Genomic DNA, 16,027 nt, shown 5'->3' with positions numbered 1-16,027 from the left:
TTTGTTATTTGTTTATTATAGAATTTTGTCAACTAAAATCTGTTAAGTATTGTAACTTTGTAATTAAGAAAAAATAAAATAACAGCATTAATAAGCCATAGGCATGAAGTAACTCAAAAATAAGACAGCAAGTAAACTTAATTAGAAGAGGGGATTGAAGCAGTGCCATGGAGTTTACATAATCAAAAAATATGTATCAGAGCCATGAAATTTCAATATTAGCCTGGGAGGTCGTTTCTTCCATTTAATAGCTGTGCAATCTCAGGCAAGTCACTCAAAGTAGTTGGGCCTCCATTTCCTCTTCTGGAAAATAGGCCAGCTCTCAAATTTTATGTAGGTATTGAATTATGCAACAAATTACTTCTCTGTAACCACAAGCATCACACACCATGTTTTCCCTAACTAAGCTGAAAGGTGGTAATATGAGGTAAATTCAGCTTATTGGGGGTCATGTTTTGCTGAATAATGAAAGTTTCCAGCAAAATCTGTTATTATTTCATATTCTGTTTAGAAATGCTAATATAATGATGTGGAATAGAAGGTATTCAGAGAAGGCAATGGCACCCCACTCCAGTACTCTTGCCTGGAAAATCCCAGGGACAGAGGAGCCTGGAAGGCTACAGTCCATGGGGTCGCTAAGAGTTGGACACGACTGAGTGACTTCACTTTCACTTTTCACTTTCATGCATCGGAGAAGGAAATGGCAACCCACTCCAGTGTTCTTGCCTGGAGAATCCCAGGGACAGTGGATCCTGATGGGCTGCCGTCTATGGGGTTGCACAGAGTCAGACACGACTGAAGTGACTTAGTATGCTTAGCATACAAGGTATTGAGAAAGAAAAGTTCATGAGCAAGCCAAATCAGTAACAAGGGTCTTGTAGTTATTTCAGGAAAATGGTAGGACCTCAACTTGAGTTCTGGTGATGCAAAGGGGAATAAGGGTTGATGGTGAGTGAGAAAATTTAGAGCTGATTTTATGTACTATGCATGTAGATGGGGCTTCCGTGGTAGCTCAGCTGGTAAAGAATGTCTCCAATGCCAGAGACCCCAGTTCGATTCTTGCGACGGGAAGATCCACTGGAGAAGGGATAGGCTACCCACTTCAATATTCTTGGGCTTCTGTTATGGCTCAGTTGGTAAAGAATCTGCCTGCAATACAGGAGACCTGGGTTTAATCCCTGGTTTGGGAAGATCCCCTGGAGAAGGGAACAGCTACCCACTCCAGTATTCTGGCCTGGAAAATTCCATGGACTGTGTAGTCCATTAAGCCACAAAAAGTTGCACACTGCCGAGTGACTTTCTCTTATTTATCCATATAGATGAGTTCAACTCAATGGAGAAATGGGACATCAGGCTCTTCACTTGAGGCTATTACAGTCAGAAATAAGGGGTTGAGTCAAAAGAAGAAGTTAGTTTTAGAGGGAAGGTAAGTTTAATGTTCCCTGGAGAAGGGCATGGCAACCCACTCCAGTATTCTTGCCTGGAGAATCCCGTGGACGGAGGAGCCTGGCTGGCTACAGTCCATGGGGTCACAAAGAGTCGGACACGACTGAAGCGACTTAGCTTAAATTTAATGTTGATGCTGAGGTTAGAGAATGAAACTTCTGACCTCATAAAGCTTGGGTTCTGTGGGAAGGGCAAAGAAAATAAGCAACTAACTTGGTAAACTAATTTGAGATAGTGATAGGAGATAATGAAACAAGGAAAAATATTTGTATTCTATTAAAAGTTCATCACTAAAGGGAGGTTGCCTATAAGCATAATTATACATAACGGCCCATTTCCAGGAACTCTTCATCCTTCCAGATAAGGAGCATTAAGCTAAAATACCTTTGTTTATCTCACAGGAAACATCCTGACCAGGCCTAACTGTGGACAACTGCAGGAAGGAAGTAATTAATATTTACCTTCCAGAGGCTATGTGTTAGCCTCCCATACCTGAATTCTAACTCAGGCAAGATGGTTGTTTGGAACACAAGTCCACTATCTTCTTGGGTGGCTTCTTTCCAAATAAAGTCACTATTTCTTGCACTAACAACTGATCTCTTGATTCATTGGTCTGTTGTATGGCAAGCAATTCAAGCTTGGACTTGGTAACAATAAAAAAAAATCAAATAGAGATTGGGTAGTCAAGAATCCGTCTTTGCCCAGGAGACATTTTGAGCTGAATCCTAAGTGGCAAGAAGGAAGTAAAAGATCTTTCCTAGAGAAAGGAAGAGCAAGTGCAGATGACCTCAAGTGGGACTGAGTTTGGTGTGTTCAGAGATATAAACACCAGTCTGCCTGTCTCGAGCATGACAAGGAAAGGACAGGAGGCTTGGAAAGCAGACATAGAGACTGGCAGCAGTCAGATCAGGCGGGTCCTTGTCAGCCTTGTTAAAGAATCTGATTTCATTCTCAGTCAATGCAAAGGCATTGAAGGGTTTTAAGAAGCAGAGGGGGTGGAGCAGAAGGTTGTATGTGTGACATGATCTGATAATTGTAGCCAGAGTTGTGGATGAGATGCCCAAGGGAGAGACTAAAGGAGGGAACCTTAGAAAGTATCTCTCTGTATTCAAGCAGGAAAGAACGAAGAGAAAGGTCACAGAGGTAGGGTGGGAAGCAATCCAGGGCTAATGCACAGTCCCCCAGAGAGGAGGGAGCGGTGCAATGAAGTCAAGTGTTAACTGAGGCCAAGGAGTTGCAGAGAGACTATAATCAGATGTAGCATGTTATTTCCCACTCACAAAATGTTATAAATTCAACTTTGATTAGTGAGGGGATGTATTTAGTCCAAAGCTATGCACACCTCATGATATATGATATTTACAGTTGCTTAGAGGATAGACATATTTTTTTATACAGGAACTGGATGTGTACTTATAAACACTAAAGAACCACCTTTCAAATATGTATACTTCTGTTATATTTTGTGCAAGGATTTCTTCTCATGTAATTCCTATATATTTCTGTCTTATAGAACTTCTTTAGGAACAGTTCAAATGAGAAGGAAAAAAAAAGCTGAAGTTCTTGACAGGCACTGGACTACATGTCAGTAATGCAGAAATGAATAAGATAAAAACTCTTCCTAACCCTTGAACTTGCCTTCTAGTGAGGAAGAACTATAAACAAGAAGAAGAGTAGAGAGCAATGGGTGGTGATAGGTGATATCAGGGGGTTATGTCCAATATTTGAAGCAGGGTGGCCTTCCAAAGAAGGGGTGTTTTATACCTGAAGAATGAGTAGGAGTTATGACATGAGATGGTGATAAAGTGTGGAAAGTGTAATGGCCAGCTTTATGTGTCAGCCTGGCTAGGCTGCAGTCCCCTTTGTTCAATCAAATAGTAACCTAGGTGTTGCTAGTGAAGTCTTAGTGTTGCTTATTTGGCTCTCAATGGATGGAATCAAGAACACACTTTTTATCTAGGATAATTTCTCTTACTCAAGGAAGCTAATTTGGGGCTTAATCACATCCAGAAAATATCTTCACAGCAACACCTAGACTAGTGTTTGATTGAATAATTGGGGAGTGTATTCTTGGCATCTTGACTTGTAAAATAGACTGTCACTAAAGAGTTTAATAGGAATGAAATAAATATGTGCTATATGAATATAATGTTAAATTTTCAAATCTTTATTGGATTCTTTTAAACTGTAAGTCATTATTTTAGTTAAAATATAAGGATTAACTTAAGATTTATGTTGTCTTATTTATCTATTGATAATTGTTTAGTTTCTATAATATTTTTCTGAGCGATCTTGCTTTATTCATTAGATTCCTGAAGTTCAAAATAATAGAATAGGATTTATAACTCTTAACTATTAATGGAGAGTAAGAACGCAGTAGAACTTATCATGGGGGGGAGGGGTAGAACTTTTTCTTAATTCACTATATAAATCTTTACGTGTTGTTATGTGTTAGTCGCTCTGTCGTGTCCAACTCTTTGTAACCCAGGGACTATAGCCCGCCAGGCTTCTCTGCCCATGGAATTCTCCAGGCCAGAATACTGGAGTGGGTAGCCATTCCCAACCCAGGGATCAAACTTGGGCCTCCTGCATTGCAGGAGGATTCCTTGCCATCTGAACCACCAGGGAAGCCCATTAAGTTTCTAATTGTGTTAGCAAACCTTTCTGACATCCTAAAATTAATAAGCACATTAAAGTGAAAGTCAGTATTAATGAATTATAAACATGTTATTTACATAACCAGACTAATTGGCCAATTTTTATTATAAATTCAGATTATCGTAAACTTAGTATCTTTTATTTCACTATCTCATTTTATAAGAAAAAAAGATTTCATTGAGAGATAAAGTGCAGCTTGACTATAGCAGCTAGGACAGCCCTAGTATAGAGAAGATAATCCACAAATATTTTTTGAGCAAATTTTGAGAAATATAGTAAACTATCTTAAAGTCAGAGATCACACAGATGAAGAAATTAGGACAATAGACTATAAGAGAAAAATGAGATATGACTAGTCAGAATGCAATAAATACTGTATAGCTATAAGTAATGTTATCTTTGAACACAGGTGTTAGTGAAGACATCACGTAAGGCTTTATGGAGTCAGTAGCATTGATTTGGGAAGGTTTAATGTAGTGAAGAAACCGATGCTGGTTATTCTAGGCAGAAGCTGTAGGTTGCACGTGGAATTATCTAATTTCCCCTTTTCTTAATTTAAATACAAACTCAAAAACACATTAAAAAATAGAAATCCTCCGTAATCTAGCATGTGAAAAATCCACTCCAAATAGAGGGAAAAAATTCCCCCTAAAGCTCTCTGATTCTTCTCCCCAAGGAGTATTTACTGTTAATATTTTTGAGCTTTGGCTTCTAGGCTTTGCCTTACACTTTTTCTTGTGATTTATTAATGCAGCCATCTACACACACACACACACACACACACTGCTCTTTCTGCCCTCTCTCCTTTCATTCCTTCTTTTCTGTCTTCTTTAACAAGAGTTGCATCACTCTATACAGATTGGCTGAAATCTTGTTTTATTTGCCTAGTGAATAATGGATACCCTTTTAATTTAATACATACAAATTTGCCTCCTTATTTTTATTGATGAAATAGTGTTCTCCTGGATGGATATATCATTAATAATTATCTGATCATTCCTTAGTTTGTTGTGAAGTTGTTCTCAGACTCATTTAAATAGTTAATTTTAGCTGTATTTTGTTGCAATGTATCATTTATTTGTTTAAATAAACAATGCTGCAGTGAACATCTTTGTATACATTTATATTCTGATGCCCTTATGTCTGAAACAGGGATTCGAAGAAGTGGGATAACCTATTTGGGTGTATACATAGATTTAGTTTTTATTTGTATTTTCAAATACTCTCTACTGTGATACCAATTTACACTATAGCCAGTATGTGCAAATACACATTTCCTCAAAACCTCATCAATCATTCAGTATATTTTAGTTAATGTGATAAGCAAAAAGAAACTTACCATCATGCTTTACATTGCATTGATTAAATTATTTGAAGAAGGAAGCAAACTTTTCTAAGATGGTGTATAGAACACATGACAAAGTAGAGACTGTAGGCAGGAAAACACTTAGGATTTTATGTTAGCAAAAGTCAGAAATAATAAAGGCTTAAACGGGGGCAGAAGGAGGTGCCTCTCTTTCACAGCTAAGTGCATGTCAAATAGCATGCTGACTTCATGTCACTATTAATAATGTATGGGGATTATTTGGAAATTATTTCCTTAAACGTAGAAAAAAAAGTTTTTTCTTTTAGAGTTAGAAATCATGCAGTACTTTCAAATTGTCCAATACACTTAAGGCATTATATATTCCACTACTTAAATTTAAATGATGTATCCATTAATATGTTACTTGTAATATAAGCCATAGTCTTTGTCTTTCAAAGGATATTTTAATCAAAATATTAAAAATAAGCTGAAGTCTCATTCAAATAGTTAATTCCAGTTGCCTTTTGTTGTAATATATCATGAATTATTTCTCTGATGGATGGGCAGCCAAATGCAGATAAAATTAGCTTTGCAGTCATTCATTTTAAATTGCTCTTGAATCATTTGGAAGTAAATTCCATTTCAAAAGACTATGCTCCAGGTCTCAGACAAAGAGATAATAGTCCTATATTTTATGATATAAGCAGTAATAGCTTAAGTCTTATGATTTAGAAATATAGAAACTTATGTATTAAGTTCATGAAAATTAAAGCTTAATATATAGCAATAAAACCAGAAACCTACAGCTTCCTAGATTGATGTTCGTAGCATAATATTTTCCTGTCAAAAATTAGGTGGAATGAAAGTCTATAAAAATAATAATGGTGCAAAGCTTTCTCTTCTTGAATATAAATGAAAATACAAAAGGCTATATGAGATAACAGAAAAGGAATACTGAGATTTACCTGATATTGAAATGAAACTGTTAATATCATTGTTGAATAATGGTAGAAAGTGGAAAATTATATCATGTGTTAGGGAGGGTAAAATGAAAAATAATGTTAAATCTGAATCAAAAAGGCAGTGTATCTTTAAGTTAATACTGAACTCAACAAACAGAATAAAACCAAATTCGGAAATTTTTCTTTGTTCATTTGAATGAACTACATGTAGAAAAATTATTTAGCTATTTAATCAAGTCAATTTGTCCAAATAGTGTAATGTGGACAGTATCAGCATCTGGAATGTGCCTTTATATATAATGACTTAGGATAACTGTAGTGCGTTGTCAGAAATAGCTTCACAGTCTGAAGTTGCTATTCACAAATCGAGTTCCCATTATCTCCCTGAAGACTTCAGGAGGCGCTTTGGATATTTATATTAAGAAATAAAGTGGTAAGAGGATGCACTCACTGCTCTAGCTGGCAGAAAAATCAAATTGTTCTTTTATAGCTTCAACTTTTGCAGCATGACCTTAATACTACTATCAAAAAGCTGGCTTATTTGTGCAGTAAAATGAATTGCATGCTAGGAAATGATCTCAGTAAACAGCCAACCAGTTCAAGGTAGAATCTCAAACCTTGTTTATTATTCTCACGTACCTCTAGTGCCCTAAGAATGTTAACCTTGGTGTGGCAGGAATTTTATTTGTTTTGGATCAGGCCTTTGGATGGGCACTGAAGTACATCGAAGGGAAAGCCAGCAACAGATACAATCACACACTTCCCCTTGAACACCACTGCAGACACACTTGCTTAGAGAATTGATCGGCAGCTGAGTTTCTCAGTCTGAAAAGCCATGTTTTCTTCTAGAAAAAATCTGATCACTATAAGAAGCTGGGAAATACCAAATAAGTTCTAAAGTGGATATCCACTAAGTATATCTAATTTTAATTCTCAGACTTCACATGATGTGAAACACTCAACTAAACGATGTTTATAGAGAGGGCCACCTTCATGGTCTGTGACCTGTGCTCTCACACAGCACCTATGCTTTGTTTAATACCCTGCTGTAAGCGTCTCTGAAGTCTTAATACATTTTTATACAAGGGATCCCCAAATTGTCATTCTGCACTGGGCCACACAAATTTGATAGCCAATCCAGTCTGTAGATTTTACTATTTTTATGACACCTTATATTTGTAAATGAATTTGAGGCACTGTAAAGAGAAGACTCCTGAGAGCCCCTTGGACTGCAAGGAGATCCAACCAGTCCATTCTAAAGGAGATCAGTCCTGGGTGTTCTTTGGAAGGACTGATGCTAAAGTTGAAATTCCAGTACTCTGGCCACCTCATGCGAATTGATTCATTGGAAAAGATCCAGACGCTGGGAGGGACTGAGGGAAGGAAGAAAAGGGGATGACAGGGGAAGAGATGACTGGATGGCATCACCGACTCGATGGACATGGGTTTGAGTGAACCCCGGGAGTTGGTGATGGACAGGGAGGCCTGGTGTGCTGCGATTCATGGGGTCGCAAAGAGTCAGACATGACTGAGAAACTGAACTGAACTGAACTGAACTGAAACTCTAAAATACCTTGTGGATCTGTTAAGAATGCTCAAAGTCACATTAGTGTGAGCCTTTTGTTGACCTTCTGTAAGTGCCTGATACTATGCTAGACTTATGGAAAATAAAAACACAAACAGTAGACCCTGTCTTCAAAAAACTTTCATACTAGTGTTAAGAATTTGTTATATATTTCTGGCTTTGAAAATTGGGAATAGTTGGATAACTCTGGTTGCCAAAATTGGAAAGCAGATTTCTCCATATGTGAGAAGCAAATTTATAGTGTGAAGAGCTAAATGTTCATGAAAAGGTATTTGTAGGTGAACACTTGCAGATGATATTTTTTTCCTTATTGCACATGGTATTTGGAGATGATCACTTTTTCCTTGGTAATTGCATATAGATGTAAGCATACTGGATATTTAAATACTCAGCCATTTTTCTTTAGAAATCTTGATTGAAGAGAATTGACTTGCTTGATTTTTTTTTAATTACTCTAGTAAAAATAGAAGATAAAATTTCATTAAAAGGCAATTTATGTAATACCACTATATCTGGAAATCAATGCTGACACTTGCCATTTTTTGTCTAGAGCAAAGAAAGTTTTCTCTTAGCATGCTTAACCTAATGGTGGGAGAGCTGTTTTCTGGGCCATTTTCCACAGTTGGGCATGGTACCCAGGCCATCTGTTGTAAATGATCAAAGAAAGGGTTTCTCAACAGCAAGCCCACTGATAATCAGTACAGTTGTACTTTGTATTATCTGTTTCACTATGTATATCTTACTGACTCAGGGTCTTGAAAATTACCTTTATAAATGTCATTCTTACACCCGAATTAAGTACCAGAAGTGATGTGCCATATTGCCTGATGTGAATTAATCTAGGGCATGGACTTAAATACACTGTATCTGTAGCACAAGAAATATTAATAAACTAATATGCTGTGATTGGTTAAGGCATCTCTCTAGATCAAATTTAAGAATGGGTTCATACATAGACTAGAATGATGTATTAAAGAAACACTGGAGTTATGATGAAAACATTTTAAATGATAGAAATAATTTCTTAAAAAGTTAGATATTGTTATTTAACAGACACCTTGAAAAATTAATAATTTATGAAGCCTCAGACTCATAGAATTATTTCTCTTTCCTTGTAGTGATCATCTATGTTTTAAAATTCAAAATTTAGGAAATTCAAAATTAGTTTGTTCATATATTTTCTAAATGCATCAAATCATGACTGTTTTTTCCCTGCACTTAACAGAGCCCTGTTTGCCTTGAAAGCATATGTGTGACTTTTTCTTGGACTAGTCCATTAAGGTTCCCAGTGGTTTGCAACAAAATAATCAAATGAATTTTTTTTGAAATGACTAAAGCAGCTCATATCATTTTATCCACATTTGAACTTGACTGAAGTCAGAGATGAAGTGAAGAATGAAGAGATATATGTATTGGCTAGGCAGGGTAATCAATTCTTAGTCCTTTTCTATCTTTCTGTGGGAGAAGGCAATGGCACCCCACTCCAGTACTCTTGCCTGGAAAATCCCATGGACGGAGGATCCTGGAAGGCTGAAGTCCATGGGGTCACTGAGGGTCGGACACGACTGAGTGACTTCACTTTCACTTTTCACTTTCATGCATTGGAGAAGGAATGGCAACCCACTCTAGTGTCTTTGCCTGGAGAATCCCAGGGAAGGGGGAGCCTGGTCGGCTGCCATCTATGGGGTCGCAGAGTTGGAGACGACTGAAGTGACTTAGCTTAGCTTAGCTTATCTTTCTGTAGGATGTAAACATGTAACTACGTTTGCTACATTACTGAATAAGGTAAGGTGGTATATAATCACCTGGTATCTTACAATCATCATTCCTTCTAAAGGAGCAAGTCTCATCTTCTAGAACAATGACTGAAAAAAAGGCTTTTTTACATTTTGCTTACTTGAATAAATATATTGTTATGGAATACGTATACATGTTATAGTATAAATGTACACAAATAGTTAAAAATTTGAGTTACTCTCTGCCTTTGTGAGTAATAATTGAAAACAACAGTAACATTTTACAGAATTTGAGTCTTATATTTTGTGGCACTTTATTGATTATTGGCATGGTCCATCATTACATGTACCAGTAAGTGCTTCAGAAGAGAAAAACAACAAAAAATGGAATAAGGCCTTCAAGACATCAGCTTCGCGCTGATGGGTCTGTCAGTACCTCAGTTCCCTGTTCCTTTGCCTTTCTGAACTGTTTATTTAGGCACTCTTGAGTGTTCCTGCATATTGACTACATTAGCTGAAGTTGATGGAAATGAGGTTATTCTGTAGTAAGCTGACAGTCTGGGTCCTTGATGTCCAACAATTGAAAAACCAGAAATGATGCCCTGTCAGAAGAAAGTATATTAAGGAAGTAAAGTGAGAAAACAAGTTAGAGACGGAAAACGTTGTTTCCATTGCAGGGTCAGTCGTTTATAATTGTGGAGTGGTTTTGAAAGCTAGTTTTGTCTATGATGCAGGTAAAGCCAGTTTTGACTGCAGAACAAATTAGTAGAGACTAGATGTCCTTACTAATTGACTGTGATCACATGACCCAGATGGAAAAGTCCCAGGCCAAGTTTCTTAGTGGACAAATGTCCCCTTTACCAATGGCTGTCTCCTCAGCCAGGGAAACAACTGAATAAGCCAGGAAATGACTTCCACGATAATGTCTTAGCAATCAGTGTTTAACTACCAACACCATAATCAATATTTGCTGCTGAATATATGCACTTTTTTTTTTTGAGCAAACCTAGGAAGATGGTGCGGAGAAGGCAATGGTACCCCACTCCAGTACTCTTGCCTGGAAAATCCCATGGACGGAGGAGCCTGGTAGGCTGTAGTCCATGGGGTCGCTAAGAGTCGGACACAACTGAGCGACTTCACTTTCACTTTTCACTTTCATGCATTGGAGAAGGAAATGGCAACCCACTCCAGTGTTCTTGCCTGGAGAATCCCAGGGACGGGGGAGCCAGGTGGGCTGCCGTCTATGGGATCACACAGAGTCAGACATGACTGAAGTGACTTAGCAGTAGCAGTAGCAAGAAGATAGTGAAGGACAGGGAAGCCTGGTATGCTGCAGTTCATGGGGTCGTAAAGAGTGGGACATGACCTAGCGACTGAACAACGGCAATACATACTTTTAAAGAACTTGTAAAAACTTTTAATTTTGGCCTCAGAGTTTTAACTTACATATTAGCCTAGGGTGCTTAGTCAATGTAGGAAGTTAATAATAGTTTTGTTCTCCACTATCCTTCATAAGAAGAAAATTATCAGGGCTAACTGAAATGTAGTGTATTAGATTCCTTTGTCTTTTGTGAAGTATAATAATAGGGTTTCTAAAGGCACTTTTATTAGTTTCTGTTTTTTATTTGGAATCATGAAGAAACCAAGTTAAAGGAAAATATACCTCAAATTGTGTAAGTATCTGTAACGGTCTTGGGGTTTTGTTTATTCAGTGGTATTGGAACAGCAAGGGAGGAGCAATATGTTTGATAAATTTCAGTGTATAAAAAAATGAGGCTTTTGTTCTTCATGTTAATACTCTAATATTATTAATATTCTAATGAGAATAAGTGTGACTAATCATATAACTTATGGTATTTGAGATACAGTTTCCAAATAAGACTAAACAGCATTTCTAAACTCTAGGTTTTACTGCAGAACTATTCATATTAACACTATTGGTTGACTTGATGTTATCATGTATATTTCCAGTGTTGAGAATAATTCTGAGTCAATAATAATTTATAAATAATAACTATAAATTAATAATTCAATAAATATTTTTGGTTAAGTGAATGAATATATCATGAAGTGGCATCTTTTGAAAATAATGACAGACTTCAATCTGAACTTAAAGATCTTTAACTCATATTTCTAGTATTTCTTTTAAGCTCCTTGCATAGGATTCAAGGCTTACCTAACAGCCAGATGGCTCAAGTGGAAAAGAATCTACCTGCCATCACAGGAGACATGGGTTTGATCCCTGGATCAGGAGGATCCCCTGAAGGAGGAAATGTCAACCCACTCCAGTATTCTTGCCTGGATAATCCCATGGACAGAGGAGCTTGGCTACAGTCTATGGGGTCATAAGGAGTGGTGTACAACTTAGCGATTGAATACACACACACACACACTTTATACTTTTCAAATAAGTTTTACTTATGAAGTTGCTCTTGGTTTTGTCAGCTCTCAAGGGTAACACTGTGTAGTGGGAGGGGTAGTGCTATGTTGGGAAGATCACAGTTTGTGAGGGAAACAAACCTCGGTTTTGATCTCAGTTCTGCAAGTTATTACTTGTGTTCTCAGGGCAAGATAATTATCACCCTAGATATTGTATTTTGTCATGTGTAAAAATAAGAATAATCATCTAAATCCTTAAACAACTAGTCACTAGACCTAACATATTGCCTGTTTAATAGCAGGCACTCAAATTACTTAATTAGATGATTTATGAATCATTATTGTTATCAAGCCAGGTTTGTTTTGCCCAATATACAGCAAGCCAAAATGCAGAGCTGCCTAGGTTTTCAGGAAAAAGGGCAGCTAAGTATGGGTATCAAGGAGCAAGTCTCAGAACCACCTCTCCAAAGGCAAGGGTTCAGAGTATTTATGCGTGCATGCTAAGTTGCTTCAGTTGTGTCCAACTCTTTGCGACCCTATGGACTGTAGCCCACCAGGCTCTTCTGTCCTTGGGATTTCCCAGGCAAGAATACTGGAGTGGGTTGTCATGCCCTTCTCCAGGGGATCTTTCTGACCCAAGGATCAAACCTTTGTCTCCAGCATCTCCTGCATTGGCAGGCGGGTTCTTTACCACCCACTAGCGCCATCTAGAGGTATCTATGAAGTAAAGAATAAAGAAGCAGGGTTGTCTAAGGCATGGGGAGTGTGGGGAGCTCAGGGAAAGGGGACTGGAAAAAGGTGCAGTTAATTGTTCTACACAGGTGTAAGTCAGCTCAGGCCTTTGTTTATTCAAAAATGAAGGCACTTAGCAGGATCTGAGGGTGGAGTTTTCAGCCCTTAGATGTCAAAATGTCATCCAGTGGACACTAGCACATGCCCAGTTGAAGGGTTGATGTTCCTATACCGTTCGACTCAAGCTAGACACAGCTGATTGCAAGTTCCTAGAAAATGATTCCTAAACATCTTATTGTTTAGGTGTGATGCCTCTTGAAGTACATGCAAGCCTTCTGTATACCTTGATTAAAGAAGGCAGGTGAAATGGATATGACTAATGATTGCCCACAGTTTTATTAATTTTGAACAAATAGCAAGTGAAAGGCAAATGGCTACAAAGTTCTAAACATTTTTCATTTTCTTGTTTTCCCAGATGACGACTTTTTTCATGAACTCCCAGAAACCTTTCCATCTGACCCACCTGAACCTCTGCCACATTTCCTTATTGAGCCTGAAGAAGCTTATATTGTGAAGAATAAGCCTGTGAACCTGTATTGTAAAGCCAGCCCTGCCACCCAGATCTACTTCAAGTGCAATAGTGAATGGGTTCATCAGAAGGACCACATAGTAGATGAGAGAGTAGATGAAACTTCTGGTGAGTTTTCCATTGCATTTGCACTGCTGTTTAGGATTCACTTACTACTTTGATGTGTTGTCATATTGTTCCTTCAGTTATTGAAATTGAAAGTACAATGATTATCCTTTGGTAAAAAAGTCTAAGGCCGTTTGGTTAAGATTTGGTGATATCATTCCCTGTATTGCAAAGTAAAATGTGATGAATAAATCTTGACTTGATTCCTGTTGAACCCCATAGAATTAAGGTATGGTTTATACTTAAGAGGGCTTCCTTGGTGGTCCAGATGGTAAAGAATCTGCCTGCAATGCGGGAGCCCTTGGTTCGATCCCTGGTTTGGGAAGATATCCTGGAGACTGGAATGGCTACCCACTTTGTTATTCTGGCCTGGAGAATTCCATAGACAGAGGAACCTGTGGCCTACAGTCCATGGGGTCACAAAGAGTCAGACACAACTGAGTGACTTTCACTTATACTTTATACTTAAGAAGATAAATAATGAGCATGAATAGACTGAATCATGGTAAGTAAATACCTTAGTGAAAGATGCCTTTGAATTTCACTTGTGTTTTCAAGTCTGGTTGTCAGGCCTAAATATCCTGGAATTGAGGAATGTTTTCAATTAAGGATAAATTGTACTTGTTTACCAACCCACTCCAGTATTCTTGCCTGGAGAATCCCGTGGACAGAGGAGCCTGGTGGACTGCTGCCCATAGGGTCACACAGAGTTGGACAGGACTGAAGCTCCTTAGCAGCAGCAGCAGCAGTACTTGTTTACATGATTGTCAAGTATTAATTCCCATGCATCAGTTCAGTTCAGTTCAGTCACTCAGTCGTGTCCGACTCTTCGCGACCCCATGAATCGCAGCACGCCAGACCTCCCTGTCCATCACCAACTCCTGGAGTTCACTCAGACTCACGTCCATCGAGTCGGTGATGCCATCCAGCCATCTCATCCTCTGTCGTCCCCTTCTCCTCTTGCCCCCAATCCCTCCCAGCATCAGAGTCTTTTCCAATGAGTCAACTCTTCACATGAGGTGGCCAAAATACTGGAGTTTGAGCTTTAGCATCAGTCCTTTCAAAGAAATCCCAGGGCTGATCTCCTTCAGAAAGGACTGGTTGGATCTCCATGCAGTCTAAGGGACTCTCAAGAGTCTTCTCCAGCACCACAGTTTAAAAGCATCAATTCTTCGGTGCTCAGCCTTCTTCACAGTCCAACTCTCACATCCATACATGACCACTGGAAAAACCATAGCCTTGACTAGATGGACCTTTGTTGGCAAAGTAATGTCTCTGCTTTTGAATATGCTATCTAGGTTGGTCATAACTTTCCTTCCAAGGAGTAAGCGTCTTTTAATTTCACGGCTGCAGTCACCATCTGCAGTGGTTTTGGAGCCCCCAAAAATAAAGTCTGACACTGTTTACACTGTCCCCCCATCTATTTCCCATGACGTGATGGGACCAGATGCCATGATCTTCATTTTCTGAATGTTGAGCTTTAAGCCAACTTTTTCACTCTCCTCTTTCACTTTCATCAAGAGGCTTTTTAGTTCCTTGTCACTTTCTGCCATAAGGGTGGTGTCATCTGCATATCTGAGGTTATTGATATTTCTCCCGGCAATCTTGATTCCAGCTTGTGTTTCTTCCCATGCATAGTTTCCCCTTATATATTCTTAAACAATTTGTAAACACTGTAGATTCAAAATACTTGTATCTTTAACTTACATCTGAAGATGAATCCTAATTACGTAGCTCTTTGCTGAAGTTAAATTCAGAGTGACTGAGAAAAGTGATATTGTGGGTTCCACAAAGAAAAATAGTGAGTGTAGCCCCCATCTGGGTAGATCTTGATTAGAGTATATTTGCCTCTTACATTGTTAAAAATCCTGACTTTATTGCTTTGTAAATATCATTCTTAATAGCAAAATACTAAAGTCAAAGAGAGGATGGAGTAGACCTTAATAAACTGTAAGATTTACATTGGCTATAAAGGTAACTTTCTTGATAGAAATTTCTTATTCCACAATAGGTAACTTAAGAGAGTTGTAGAAACCCCTAGAGTTATTTCAAACTAGAAAATATATATGTATTTCTACAGTGGTTCAAGAGTTTTTGCTCTCCAGTAGGGATAATAACAATCTGAATTTTCACATTCCTTCCAGATTTGTGATTTTTTAAATAATATTAAGACATACATTTTAATAATTAAGACTTTGTTGATCAATATTTCCGAACTAAATTGTGACAAATATGATAAAAGTGGAAGTATTTAAGTATCTTAATTTTCTTTCATAAATATCTCTATGTAACAAAATGAATACATGTTTTCAAAATTCGATTGTAATTAATTCGTATTTGTATCCAAAGGTTGGTTAATGAGGGGCAAGCAGTGACCAGCATTTGAAGGAAATCTTCGTTCAGTGTCTCTAACAATTAAGAGCTATTAGATGATTGAACATAGACCATGAGAAGCCTGAGAAGAGGCATCTTTAAAAAGAAGAAAAAGCTTGTGAGACATATACTTATATAACACAAATGGTCTTAGAA

The 16,027-nt window shown here is 37.9% G+C and overlaps 1 protein-coding gene across 4 annotated transcripts in view; it reads left to right on the top strand.

Moving 5' to 3' along the window:
- UNC5C (unc-5 netrin receptor C) overlaps positions 1 to 16,027 on the top strand; it is a 429,397-nt gene that overhangs the window by 224,866 nt on the left and 188,504 nt on the right. For all 4 annotated transcript variants that reach the window (XM_086406587.1, XM_086406586.1, XM_086406588.1 and 1 more), the window contains exon 2: positions 13,280 to 13,501. In XM_086406587.1, coding sequence (XP_086262713.1) covers positions 13,280 to 13,501 — 222 coding nt within the window. The remainder of the gene's footprint in view (positions 1 to 13,279; positions 13,502 to 16,027) is intronic.

The sequence above is a fragment of the Bos grunniens genome, chromosome 6 (assembly GCF_055505025.1).
Source record: "Bos grunniens cultivar Pamir isolate PY7600 chromosome 6, Bosgru_T2T1.0, whole genome shotgun sequence".
NCBI classification, from domain to species: Eukaryota; Metazoa; Chordata; class Mammalia; order Artiodactyla; family Bovidae; genus Bos; species Bos grunniens.
This window is presented reverse-complemented; position numbering and strand designations above follow the sequence as displayed.